The sequence below is a fragment of the Sphaerodactylus townsendi genome, linkage group LG12 (genome assembly GCF_021028975.2).
Source record: "Sphaerodactylus townsendi isolate TG3544 linkage group LG12, MPM_Stown_v2.3, whole genome shotgun sequence".
Lineage (NCBI taxonomy): Eukaryota > Metazoa > Chordata > Lepidosauria > Squamata > Sphaerodactylidae > Sphaerodactylus > Sphaerodactylus townsendi.
Genome location: NC_059436.1, coordinates 22,490,041 through 22,502,581, shown reverse-complemented (window position 1 = coordinate 22,502,581; position 12,541 = coordinate 22,490,041). Strand labels below are relative to the sequence as shown.

Sequence of the window (12,541 nt, the reverse complement as noted above, 5' to 3'; positions counted from 1 at the left end):
TAAGCTAGAGGTCCAGAGAGTTCCCTGTGCAAATCTTGCCTCTGTGATGAACTAACTAGGTCAGTGGTGGCGAACCTATGGCACGGGTGCCAGAGGTGGCACTCGGAGCCCTCTCTGTGGGCACGTGCGCACAGTTCGTCATGTGGGGGGGGGGGAAATCCCCCCCCCACATCTAGGCTGGCCTGGGCCCTTGGACTTGATGTGCGTGCACCTGAGCGAGCAGGGAGGACTCAGCTGGCGGGCCTGGTGCCTGTGCTCCAGGTGGCTGCTGCCCAGGGTGGGGAGGGTGGGTAGGCAGAGATTCTAGAGAGGTGCAGAGCAGCAGATATGGGACTTGCTGGAGGCTACAGCTGTGCCACATTGGCACTTTGGGATAAATAAGTGGGTGTTGGGTTGCAATTTGGGCACTCGGTCTTAAAAAGGTTCACCATCACTGGACTAGGTCGTCTCCCCTACTACAACTCTGCAAGAGAGGTTAGCATTGTTTTACTGTGGAGTGGAGAGAAAGGGTGGAGAAATCTCTCATCCACTGAAGAGTAGGAGAATCAGGACAGGCAAAAGGAAGTGTTTCTTCACCCAGTGTCATCTTCCCATCACAAGAGTCTCGTTTAGCTGAAAAGATAGCATTTATTGCAGGTGTATGTGTTGTATGTCATCAAGTCATTTCCAACTGATGGTGACCCGATGAATTAATGACCTCCAAAACATCTGATCATGAAGAGGCTGGCTCAGGTCTTGCAAACTGAAGGCTACAGCTTCCTTGATGGAGTCAAACCTTTGCTCAGGGGGACACTAAAATCATACCATGCTTCCTTGCAGGGTTGTTGTGAGGATTAAGATCATGTACACTCTGTCCCAAAGCTGTTGGTTGTCACTAATGGGGCCATCAGAGGGAAAGGGGGCACAGTTATTCACCCCCTATCATGCTTGAACCCAACTCCAGCCGAGACCCCAAAAGGGCCAGCCAATGGGAGAGTCAAAAGATGGCTGAGAATCCCTTCCCTCCAAAAAAACCTTTGTATCAAACTATAATTATCATTTGCATTTCTTTTATTGCCCTCTCCCCAGGCGACTCTGGACGCGACAGCTGAAAAGCAGGATACAAACAAAAAGCAGGAATAAAAATGTAAATAAAGTGTTCTATAAATGCTAAGGAGGATGATTAGGAGCAGAGAAGTTCTATCAATCTTTCCTTTCCTCTCAGTCTCATTCATTGCAAGGCCTGGTCTTCAGGGCGTTCTAAAAAAAGAGAAGATGATTCACGCTAATAGATCATTCCGGGGATAAATCGCCTCCTTGCTGGCTGGATTCTTTCCCCCTTCACCCAGAGAGCTCCTTCCAATGCCGAACAGCAAGGCAAAGGAAGTGAACACCAAATTTGTCACTCCTATGAAACCTCCCACCAATGAGGGTGTGAGAAAGGAGCAATTTGCATTGTTCCCAGAGGATAAATAGCTCAGCAAGTGGCAGTCTCTTCACGTCTCAGGTAGAGGACAGGTGTGCGTGTGCCTTGCAGAGAAGTAGCTGGACCAAGAGACTAAGGCTCCCCTTCCTCATGGCGAATCCCAGGTGTACCCTTCAACTTCTCTTCCTTGGGCTGTTGATTGCTCCAGCCTTCCTGCAGCAGCACCCCTGCGAGATTGTCAAGAGCACGGTCAGGCGTGGCACCTTCACGCTAGATGTGAGTCCTCCCACTTACAGCCCAGGGGGAATCTATACAGGTAAGTACGTAACCTATCTGGACTGCACTTGGCAACGTTTTCCTTGCCGCAGCTGCTGTTTCTTGGATTGTCTTGAATTATCTTCTGGGTGGGGCACCGATAAATGAGAGGTCCACAAGACCTTCTCAGTATTGTTGTGGAAATTAGGCTAAGCACCTCAGAAAGTGTGTTAAAAGAAAGGGAAGCTATATGAGAGACTGGGATGGGAAACGATATAGTGAAAGCCCAATTTCATCACATCTCAAAAATGAAGCGAGGTTGAGACTTGGAGACCACCAAGGAAGCCTCTGCAAAGGAAGGCCATGGCAAACCACCTCTGCTTAATCACTTGCCTTGAAAATACCACAAGGGATCACCACAAATCAGCTGCAACTTGATGATGCTTTACAGACACGGACGTAAGAGCGTTTTGCTCTGACCTGGATGGTCTAGCCTAGCCCAGCCTTGTCCCATCTTGGAAGTTAAGCAGGGTCAGACCTGCTTAGTATCTGGAGACCGCCAGGGAAGTCCAGAGCCTCTAAATGGAGGCAGGCAATAGCAAACCATCTCTGCTCATCACTTGCCTTGAAAACTCCATGAGGGGTCACCATAGGTCAGAGGCATTCCTCCCATTGGGCAAAGTGGGCAGTTGCCCAGGGCGCCCCCTTGTAGGGGGCGCAAAAACTGCAGGTTCGTTCGTGGGATTTTTTGTATTTTCGGTGTTTTTTCGTTTTTGACCTGCAGAGGGCGCGGTTTTTAGACTAGCAGCACCAAAATTTCAGGGATTTTTCAGGAGACTCTCCTGATGATATCATCCAGGTTTGGTGAGGTTTGGTTTAGGGAGTCCAAAGTTATGGACTCCCAAAAGGAGTGCCCCCATCCCTCATTGTTTCCAATGGGAGCTAATAGGAGATGGGGGCTACACCTTTGAGGGCCCATAACTTTGGACCCCCTGAACCAAACTTCACCAAATTTGGGTGGTATCATCAGTAGGGTCTCACGACGATACCCTGAAATTTTGGTGCTGCTATCTTAATAATTGCACCCCTGACAGCAGGCACCCCCTAAATTTCCCCAGATTTTCCTTTTAAATCCACCCCCTTCCTGCCAATGCTTGTTTTCTTTCTTTTATTCTCTCAATGCCTAATAAAGGTTATTATTATTATTATTAAATCCACCCCCCTTCGGCATGGATTTAAAGGGAGAATCTGAGGTCCCCAGCTTAAACATTGAAAGTGATGCTGCTTCAGGGTAGGGGAGAATCCACCCCAAAACAGCATCACTTTCAATGTTGTTTAAACTGGGGACCCCAGATTCTCCCTTTAAAGTGGATTTAAAAGGAGAATCTGGGCTCCCTAGTTTAAACAAGTGATGCTGGAATCCACCCCCAAACAGCATTATTTTCAATTGGGGGGATTGGATACAACACCATAAAATGTTTTCATAGCAGTAATAAAACATTTTGAAAGCATTTTGAAAATGTTTTCAAAAAATATTTCTGCTGTGTGGCATGGCCCATTGCTGTGTTCAGATTTGTGAGTTGCGGCATGTTCTATAATGTGATGGTGACTTTGAAACGACCTGGTGGAAAAAAATCATTGTTTGATCATGGTGGGAGAGGGTGGCCGCCCATGGGGGGTGGGGGCATCAAACTCAGGTTTTGCCCAGGGCTCCAGTTTGCCGAGGTATGCCACTGCCATGGGTCAGTTAAGATTTGATGGCCCTTCCCACTGCATAAAAAGGATTTGCAGGTGTGCGCTTGCAGGACCAGAGGGCTGGGGTCTAGCCTTCACGAGGACCTTTCAATTGGCATTATAAAGAGTGTGTGTGGCACAACAAAACCAGCTCCTGCTGTTGACTTACTGGATAGCCTCGCATATCTATGCCCCCGTCTCTCAGTCTCCCAGCTGGACAACAGGAGATATTGTCACCCACCTTGCAAAGCAGTTGCAAAGAGGTGATGTGTGGTTTATCAAAGTTTTTGCATATTAGTAATACTTTTTAAAGTCCAGTTATCCAGTTCAGTGCAAAAATCCTCTTCCAAAGAAAACAAGAGCCAATGATACAAAATCCTAGAAGAAGAACTGGCGTAAAAGGAACGTGGATAATACTGGAAGGGAATACTTATTTGGACAGTTGCCCTTTTTCTCACACACCCGCTCACAAAGAATGTCACAACCGTTGTCTTGCAAGTCTGCACAACAGCTCTGTGTGTTTATGGTTATGTTGCCACAAACTAGTCTATCCAAAGTTACTCAGCAAACTTAATAAGCCGAGGTGGAACTGGAACCCACGACCAAATGCAATGTGCAATCTATTACACCACCCTGCTATTTAAATATGCCATTTCAAATTCAGGATTTCGTCCCTGATCAGATAAAAGCCCATCCTTAAAATAGTGCAAGCAGAATTTAGCACTCTCCGTTGCGGGAAGCTTTGAGGGAGAGGTCAGTTTACCTGATTCATAAATATGAAAGAGCGCAACGGTTTGGCCATCAGAGACTACGAAAGGGATTTCACTTATTGTGTGTGTCAGGTGCTATCAAGTGGCCGCTGAGTTAGGGCAACCCAGTAGGGTTTCCAAGGCAAGGGGCGGTTTGCCAAGGGCTCTCTCTGCAGAACAACCCTGGATTTCCTTGGTGATCTCCCATCCAAGAACTAACCGGGACAGATCCTGCTTAGCTTCTGAGGTCTGGCGAGACTCTAGCCGATCTGAGCCTACATTTGAATGGAGAGCAGCTAGATTCGAACCCAGTAGCACCTTAGAGAACAAGATTTCCAGGGTATAAGCTCTCAAGAGCCTTTTATCTGATAGCTTGCTGAAGTCTAAGATGTTTTCGGATTTGAACCTAGTTCTTCTAATGTAGACCAGCACAGCTACCCTGTGACACTAAGAGAATGGCAGGCAGTCTCTTCTTGCTGATAAGTGTACTTCTGAATATCTGTTTTCCTTTCCCTAATAGGGAGCCAGCCTCAGTAGGGGAAGCCTAGGGACTGAGAAGGCAGTGCTGGAGGGAAGGGTTAACTTTAATGCAGTGTCATGGTCCCAATCCAGGGTACCGCACTGCCAGTTACCGCAGAGACTTTTAAAGAAGCTGAAGATCCATTCAGAGACCACTGAGAGATTGTCGTGCCCACACGGTTCTAGGCGTATGCCAAAACTTTTTTAAAAGGAGCAGCAGTGGCATAGGAGGTTAAGAGCGCGTGTATCTAATCTGGAGGAAACGGGTTTGATTCCCAGCTCTGTCACCTGAGCTGTGGAGGCTTATCTGGGGAATTCAGATTAGCCTGCACACTCCCACACACGCCAGCTGGGTGACCTTGGGCTAGTCACAGCTTCTCTGAGCTCTCTCAGCCCCACCTACCTCACAGGGTGTTTGTTGTGAGGGGGGGAAGGGCAAGGAGATTGTAAACCCCTTTGAGTCTCCTGCAGGAGAGAAAGGGGGGATATAAATCCAAACTCTTCTTCTTCTTCTAAAAATCTGAGAAGCAGCTGTGTGTCAGAAAACAGATAAGAGGGACCCCCACACACACACCCCCACCCCATGTACATAAAATTCTCCTCTCTGGTAGCTGATCCTCATTCCCGTAACATCAGTGGAGCTGAAGGACTGCTGAGGACAGAGTCCTTTCACTTTTAAACAGCAGAATCTGTAAACATGGCATGTTGCAGACAACCAGGCCTGGCCCCTGCCCCAAGGAGCCTGCAATCTCCATTCAGGCTAGGGAGGAGAAAGGGAGGCCAGGGCACAACTGCTTTGTGGGGAATCTGGATTTAAAGCCCAAGGCTTTGCTCTTATCTCGGAATCTTCATAGCACTCCTGTGGGAAGGAGGATTTGCTGGGCTCAGCTAATTCCTGGGATGTGGCCCATCCCGGTGACAGAATCGGATTCATATCGGGGCTCAGCCCTGGAAACCGGTTTTCTAATAAGTTTGCCAACGTCCAGGTGAGGTCAGAAGATCTTCCGGAATGACAAATGACCTCCGGACAACAGAGACCAGTTCCCCTGGAGCAAATGGCTGTTTTGGAGGATGAACAACTCCAGGAATTTCCCCACCCTGAACTAGCTACCTTACGAGATGCAACGACCCACCTGAGAACGGCACAGAGAGTTTGTCATAACCCATTCCCAAGCGATTCGCTTTCTTGCCATTCCCTCTTCCCCCTTCCCCTCCATGTATACTTCCTCTCCTGAACAAAAATGTGCCCTTGGTTTGCCAGTTAGCCACATTTCTGTTTCCCTTGCCTACTGGTGGCTACAAGCATTCGTCACCCTCCATTTTGGGAAATGTCTGCAGGGATTCTTGGGGAACAGTTAGGAAGGCATCAGAGACACCCTGGCTTTTGACTGTGGAATTTCCCTCTGGCATCTCACACATGCTAAAAAATTCCTTTCTCTTTCCAGTAACCATCAGCGGAATAGACAACAGCACCTCCGTTATCCTGCAGGCCCTTTCTGCTGACAGCCGCTCTGGGGGTCTCTGGGAAAATGAAAACGAAGCCATCGGCTGTAGCGGCATGGAGTACGTGGTGCAGAAAAATGTCTCGGGCAACGGCACCCGGACACGTTGGACGTCCCCGAATAACTCCAACGAGGAAGCTGTGCACATCAGGTGAGAGCGCGTCAACAAGAGATCCCTGCCCCGGGGACTTCCAGCCTTTCTAATTAGTTACCCTGCTTTAATTATCAACATTCCCGCAAGACTCTTGTGCCTGCTAAGGCTTTCCTCACAAAACCCATGTGTAGTAGATTAGGGGGAAAGCAAGGAACAACCGGGGAGCTTTGTGGCTGAGCGAAGTTCCTTTTCTTTTTCTGTTTTTGCCATCAAGTCGCAACTGACTTATGGCGACCCCATGGGGTTTCAAAGCCATACAGAAGGTGTTTGCCATTGCCTACCTCTGCAAAGCAACCCTGGACGTCCTCGGGGGTCTCTCCCTTTCAACCAGGGCTGACTTAGCTCCCAAGATTTGCCAAGATCAGGATAGCGATGCGACTGCACCATTAATGCAGAGATGAGGGACAAGACCATGGAGAGAGAGAGGCAAGGAGTGAAATACAGGTGGTTAGCCTTTTAAAAACCACTAGACAAATTCATGGTGTGCTGAGAATTTTTACTGATGATAGCTAAACAGAACATCCATGCACAAAGACAGTCTACCTCTGAGTTGTAGATGCTGTGAGCCAATCATGAGGAAGGCCACTGCCTCCACGTTCTGCATTCGGCTTTTTGGATGTGTCTTGCGGGAGACAGGATGCTGGGGCACCTAGTCTGATCTTGATTCTGATGGGGGTGGGGTGGGGTGCGAATGCTCTTAAATACCTACCCTGTGATTCTCAGACTTCCCATAATTGGAGGGTGGGGCAGGGAAGACTAATCCAAGCAATTATTCAGCGGGTGACGAATGGGAGATGGGTCAGCAAAGGAGCTTATTTATTTCTTGTGTGAGAAGCCCTCAACATTTGATTGTTGCATCATTGGCAATCATCAGCCACTCAACAACAACGAGCCGCCACTCTCTCCTTCCAGGAAGCTTCTATGAGCCAGCCTGCTGTGCCAACCAGCCCCAATAAAAGGGCAGCAACTAGGGTCTTGTGGGTTTTCCAGGTTGTGTGGCCGTGTTCCAGTAGCATTTTTTATTTTATTTATTTTATTTATTATTGTATTTATAAACCACCCTCCCCCGAGGGGCTCAGGATCTTCAGGATCCTCTGAAGATGCAAATCACAGATGCAGGCAAAACGTCATGAAAAAATGCTACTGGAATATGGCCACACAACCCAGAAAACCCACAACACCCTAGTGATTCTGGCCATGTAAGCCTTCGACAGGGCAGCAACTGTTTTCCTAATTCTCCCGTAAAAAAGGCCTACCTACTCAGTAGCCGACTTTGCAGTAGCCCTCACAACAACTGCCCAACCACCCCAGAGCTCATCTCACAGCCTTTCCTCCCTCTTTCACAACAGGGCTTTCGTCACCTTTGCCAACGGCACAACCCTGACCCAGTCTTACATGCTCACAAAAGGTAAGTCTGCAGACAGATGGCTCCCTCCCAGTTCTGAGACATTTCCCCACTCCCCTCACCCCTTCCGTACAGCTGAGACAGACAGTGACTTGTTTTCTCAGACAAGATTTAGGGGGTGCTGAGGTAGCCCACAAGGCATTTCCATGTGACTCGAGCACATACAACACCCCTGGGAGGTAGGCTCCGATACATCCCATTTAACAGATAAGCCCAGCAGAGTAAGTTTTGCCTGAAGGCATACCACAAGTGGGATATGAACCTGAATCTATCCAAATTAGGGCAGCCAATGCTGGGTTAGGACATTGCTTGAGATTTTGGGGTGAAGACTGAGGAGGATGGGGTTTAAGGAGTGGGGTATAATGCCATCGAGTCCGCCCTCCAAAGCAGTCATTTTCTCCGGGGTCACTGATCTGCTTTCCCTGAAGGTCCACGGCTACTCTGGGAAATCTCCAGACCCACCTAGAGTTTGACCACCCTAATCCAAGCCCATCCTCACCCTTTGCCTGTTTAATCCGCAATGTGTCATCTAATCCGGTTTCTGGATTTTCCTCCTTCAGACCTGACGGCAGGAGTCACGACACCAGCAACATCCACAGCCTCACACGCCACACATACCACCTCCAAAACCCACAGACCGACCATCCACCACGACGCAACGGCGGACCACCACCACCACCACTGGGCCTCCTTCCACAACCAGAGCCACAACTCTGCCTCTGTGTCTCAAACCAGCTCCGTCCTCCTGGCTGCCATGCAGGTCTTGCCCGCCTTCCTGGGCTTCAGGCTCCTCTCCTAAGCCAGACCCCACACGCATCTTCTCATTGCCTTCAAGATGCTTCTGTCTTCTAGCTGTGGAGACCGATGTCCTCAGAAAGGAAACCCACCCCCTCCACTAATAAAACCATGATTTCATGGCACAATTCTTTCCATGATCCCATAGCCCAACGGAGCACAACCCAAGATAAGTTGCAACTTGTAGGTCCAAACAGACAGCCCAGATGTTCTGGTGCTGGAGGATAAAATCCAAACACTGCCCCTCAGAAGGGAAAAAATTAAATGTTGTAATCTAGGGTTTTATGAATCCTCAGCTGCCTTGCAAAGGCTGCCTTAACCCATCAAAAAAGTACTAAGAATGGTTAGGCTCATTTATTATTATTATTTTAAGAATCCAGACCTCACAGGCCCTTAGAGTCGATTCCACCTTCTATTCTCAAAGTCCTTGAAATAGGACATCATTTGGTGTTTCGAAGAACTTCACGGCACGCCAGAGTTCAGAAGGGATTCCTTGGAAGCTTGATATGGCAAGCTAGGACTGGAAATTTTTGTGTGCTGTGTGACCTGCAAACAAACTGGACTGGGGAAAAATATCTTATGCAAAGCCCTTTTGCAACAAGGGTGATTCCGGGATTCCGGCACCTGGTTCTGCTTCGGAACGCTGCATTTCAATTCAAATGCAGGCATGAATTTTCAGGTGACCGTTTGCTCCCCTTCTTTTCTTCCTGGTCTGTCCCGCCACCCCAAGAAGCTTGATTGTGATCTATCCCTGCAGGCAGGGCCAGCTCCCCTCCACTGTAAAATATCCCTTTGCTCTGAAATAAGCATATAAACCTTGATCCTTTAGGGACAGCAACTCAGGGTCGGGCAGTTCCTGGAGGTTTGGGGGTGAAGCCTGAGGAAAATTAGGTTTGAGGAAAATTAGGTACCTCCGTTAACGCCGGAGAGCACCCTCCCAAGGGGCCCTTTTCTCCAGCGAAACTGATCTTAAGTAAGAAGATCAGTTGGAATTCCAGGAGAGTTCCAGACCCCACCTGGAGATTGGCAACCCTATTCTTTTGCTTTCTCAGCAAGAGATGAAGGGGTTGAAGAAGAAGGGGGGGGGGTTTAACTGGTTCAAGCCTTTCCACTGTAATTTGGGGCTCCCCAGTGGGTTGGGTTTGCTGCTGACGGGTTTTTGTACCGACTTGGAAAATGTATTTTGGGTACCTGTTTTTGTTTGAATGACCTTAATAAAAATGCTTTCGAGCGTCCTGTGAACTTGTGGCTTCTGTTCGGCATGTGAGAAAACTGAACGACCGAAGGAGAAGTGGAACAGGGGAGATTTGGGTTCATTATGCGGACGAAATTCTCAAGGTCATGCTGGAGGGAGGCGAGTGGGAAAAGTAATGGTAAATGCTCCCTTTCAATTATGGGCCTGTACTGTGAATGGCTGGGGCGGCGGGGCGGCGGGGCGGGGGGGGGGGGGTTTGCCTCCAAGGCATGATTTCTTCCACTACCACCCCAGCTGGTTTTAGCCAGAAATCACACCCCCAGCACCTACACACACTCACACCCCTTTCTGTGGGCAAGCATATATTTCCGTAGAGCCGGAACTGGCTTTCCCGGTGTCACACGAGTCCAAATCCATGTTCAGGCGGACACTCATCTCGCAGATCGCTCCACTTGGGAGGCAGGAGGACACAAATACAGTTAGCCTTTAGTGAAGAATAATTTGGGGACAGGGATTGTTTCAGTAGCACACTAAGGAGCAGCACTCTGCCTTGCAATATAGATGGAAGTAAGAAAAAAATGTTGCACTGACCATGTGCAGAGTTTCCCTCACTTAGGGCTGCAGTCTCCAGGTTGAGAAATTCCTGGCGATTTGAAGGTGGAGCTGAAGAAGAAGAAGAAGAGTTTGGATTTATATCCCCCCTTTCTCTCCTGCAGGAGACTCCAAGGGGCTTACAATCTCCTTGCCCTTCCCCCCTCACAACAAACACCCTGTGAGGTAGGTGGGGCTGAGAGAGCTCCGAGAAGCTGTAACTAGCCCAAGGTCACCCAGCTGGCGTGTGTGGGAGTGTACAGGCTAATCTGAATTCTCCAGAGAAGCCTCCACAGCTCAGGCGGCAGAGCTGGGAATCAAACCCGGTTCCTCCAGATTAGATACACGAGCTCTTAACCTCCTACGCCACTGCTGCTCCTGGGGGAGAACAGGGTTTGGGGAATGGCAAGATGAGGTCTAATAAGAACATAAGAACATAAGAACAAGCCAGCTGGATCAGACCAGAGTCCATCTAGTCCAGCTCTCTGCTACTCGCAGTGGCCCACCAGGTGCCTTTGGGAGTTCACATGTAGGATGTGAAAGCAATGGTCTTCTGCGGCTGTTGCTCCCGAGCACCTGGACTGTTAAGGCATTTGCAATCTCAGATCAAAGAGGATCAAGATTGGTAGCCATAAATTGACTTCTCCTCCATAAATCTGTCCAAGCCCCTTTTAAAGCTATCCAGGTTAGTGGCCATCACCACCTCCTGTGGCAGCATATTCCAAACACCAATCACACGCTATGAAGAAGTGTTTCCTTTTATTAGTCCTAATTCTTCCCCCCAGCATTTTCAATGAATTTCCCCTGATTCTAGTAGACAGAGAAAGAGAGAAAAATTTCTCTCTGCCAACATTTTCTACCCCATGCATAATTTTATAGACTTCAATCATATCCCCCCTCAGACGCTCTCCTCTCCAAACTAAAGAGTCCCAAACGCTGCAGCTCTTTCCTCATAAGGAAGGTGCTCCAGTCCCTCAATCATCCTCGTTGCCCTTCTCTGCACTTTTTTCTATCTCTTCAATATCCTTTTTTGAGATGTGGTGACCAGAACTGAACACAGTACTCCAAGTGTGGTCGCACCACGGCTTTATATAAGGGCATGACAATCTTTGCAGTTTTATTATCAATTCCTTTCCCTCGATTATCCCCAGCATAGAGTTTTGCCTTTCTCACAGCTGCCATGCATTGAGTTGACATTCCCATGGAACTATCAACTAAGACGCCCAAATCCCTTTCCTGGTCTGTGACTGATAGCACTGACCCCTGTAGCGTGTATGTGAAGCTTGGATATTTTGACCCTATGTGCATCACTTTGCATTTTGCTACATTGAACTGCATTTGCCATTTCTTAGCCCTCTCCCCTAATTTATCAAGGTCCGCTTGGAGCTCCTTGCAATCCTTTGTGGTTCTCACCACCCTACATAATTTGGTATCATCTGCAAACTTGGCCACCACGCTACCCACCCCTACTTCCACGTCATTTATGAATAGGTTAAAGAGCACTGGTCCCAGATACGGATCCTTGGGGGACACCACTCCCCACATCTCGCCATTGTGAGAATTTCCCATTTACACCCACTCTTTGCTTCCTGTTTCTCAACCAGTTTTTAATCCATAGGAGGACTTCCCCTCTTATTCCTTCATTGCTGAGTTTTCTCAATCGTCTTTGGTGAGGAACTTTGTCAAAAGCCTTTTGGAAATCCAAGTAGACAATGTCCACTGGTTCCCCCTTATCCACATGCCTATTTACATCCCTCAAAGAACTCTAGTAAGTTTGTAAGACAGGATTTGCCTCTGCAAAAGCCATGCTGACTCTTTCTCAGCAGGTTTCGCTTTTTGTACATGTTTTATAATTTTATCTTTAATGACAGGATTCTACTAATTTACCAGGAACAGATGTCAAACTGACTGGCTCTGTAATTTCCTCGGTCCCCCCTAGATCCTTTTCTAAAGATTGGTGTGACATGGGCCATCTTCCAGTCTTCAGGGATGGAGCCTGATTTCGCTGATAAGTTGCATATTAAAGTGAGAACATCAGCAATTTCATGCTTGAGCTCTTTAAGAACTCTTGGGTGAATGCAATCTGGGCCAGGGGATTTGGTAGCATTTCTGCTTATCAATGGCTGCCAGAACTTCTTGCTCTGTCTACCACTATCCCGCTAATTCCTCGGATTCGCCTCCTAAGAAGTTTTTCTGGTTCAGGTGCAGGAATTTTCCTCACCTCCTCTTGGGTGAAG

At 48.3% G+C, this 12,541-nt stretch overlaps 1 protein-coding gene across 1 annotated transcript; it reads left to right on the top strand.

The window, feature by feature from the left end:
• Positions 1-1,490: 1,490 nt before the first annotated feature.
• On the top strand, positions 1,491-9,760 carry LOC125441763 (placenta-expressed transcript 1 protein-like). Its single transcript, XM_048512640.1, has 4 exons — positions 1,491-1,721; positions 6,108-6,315; positions 7,668-7,726; positions 8,284-9,760. Exons 1-4 carry the CDS (start codon positions 1,556-1,558, stop codon positions 8,520-8,522), a joined length of 672 nt encoding a protein of 223 aa, XP_048368597.1. The 5' UTR covers positions 1,491-1,555; the 3' UTR covers positions 8,523-9,760.
• Positions 9,761-12,541: the final 2,781 nt, after the last annotated feature.

Bases quoted from the DNA above. Each gene is read 5' to 3' on its own strand.
- LOC125441763 (XM_048512640.1), top strand. From the start codon at position 1,556: ATGGCGAATCCCAGGTGTACCCTTCAACTTCTCTTCCTTGGGCTGTTG. The intron at 1,722-6,107 runs GTAAGTACGTAA...TTCTCTTTCCAG, and splicing joins CCCAGGGGGAATCTATACAG to TAACCATCAGCGGAATAGAC. The intron at 7,727-8,283 runs GTAAGTCTGCAG...TTCCTCCTTCAG, and splicing joins GTCTTACATGCTCACAAAAG to ACCTGACGGCAGGAGTCACG.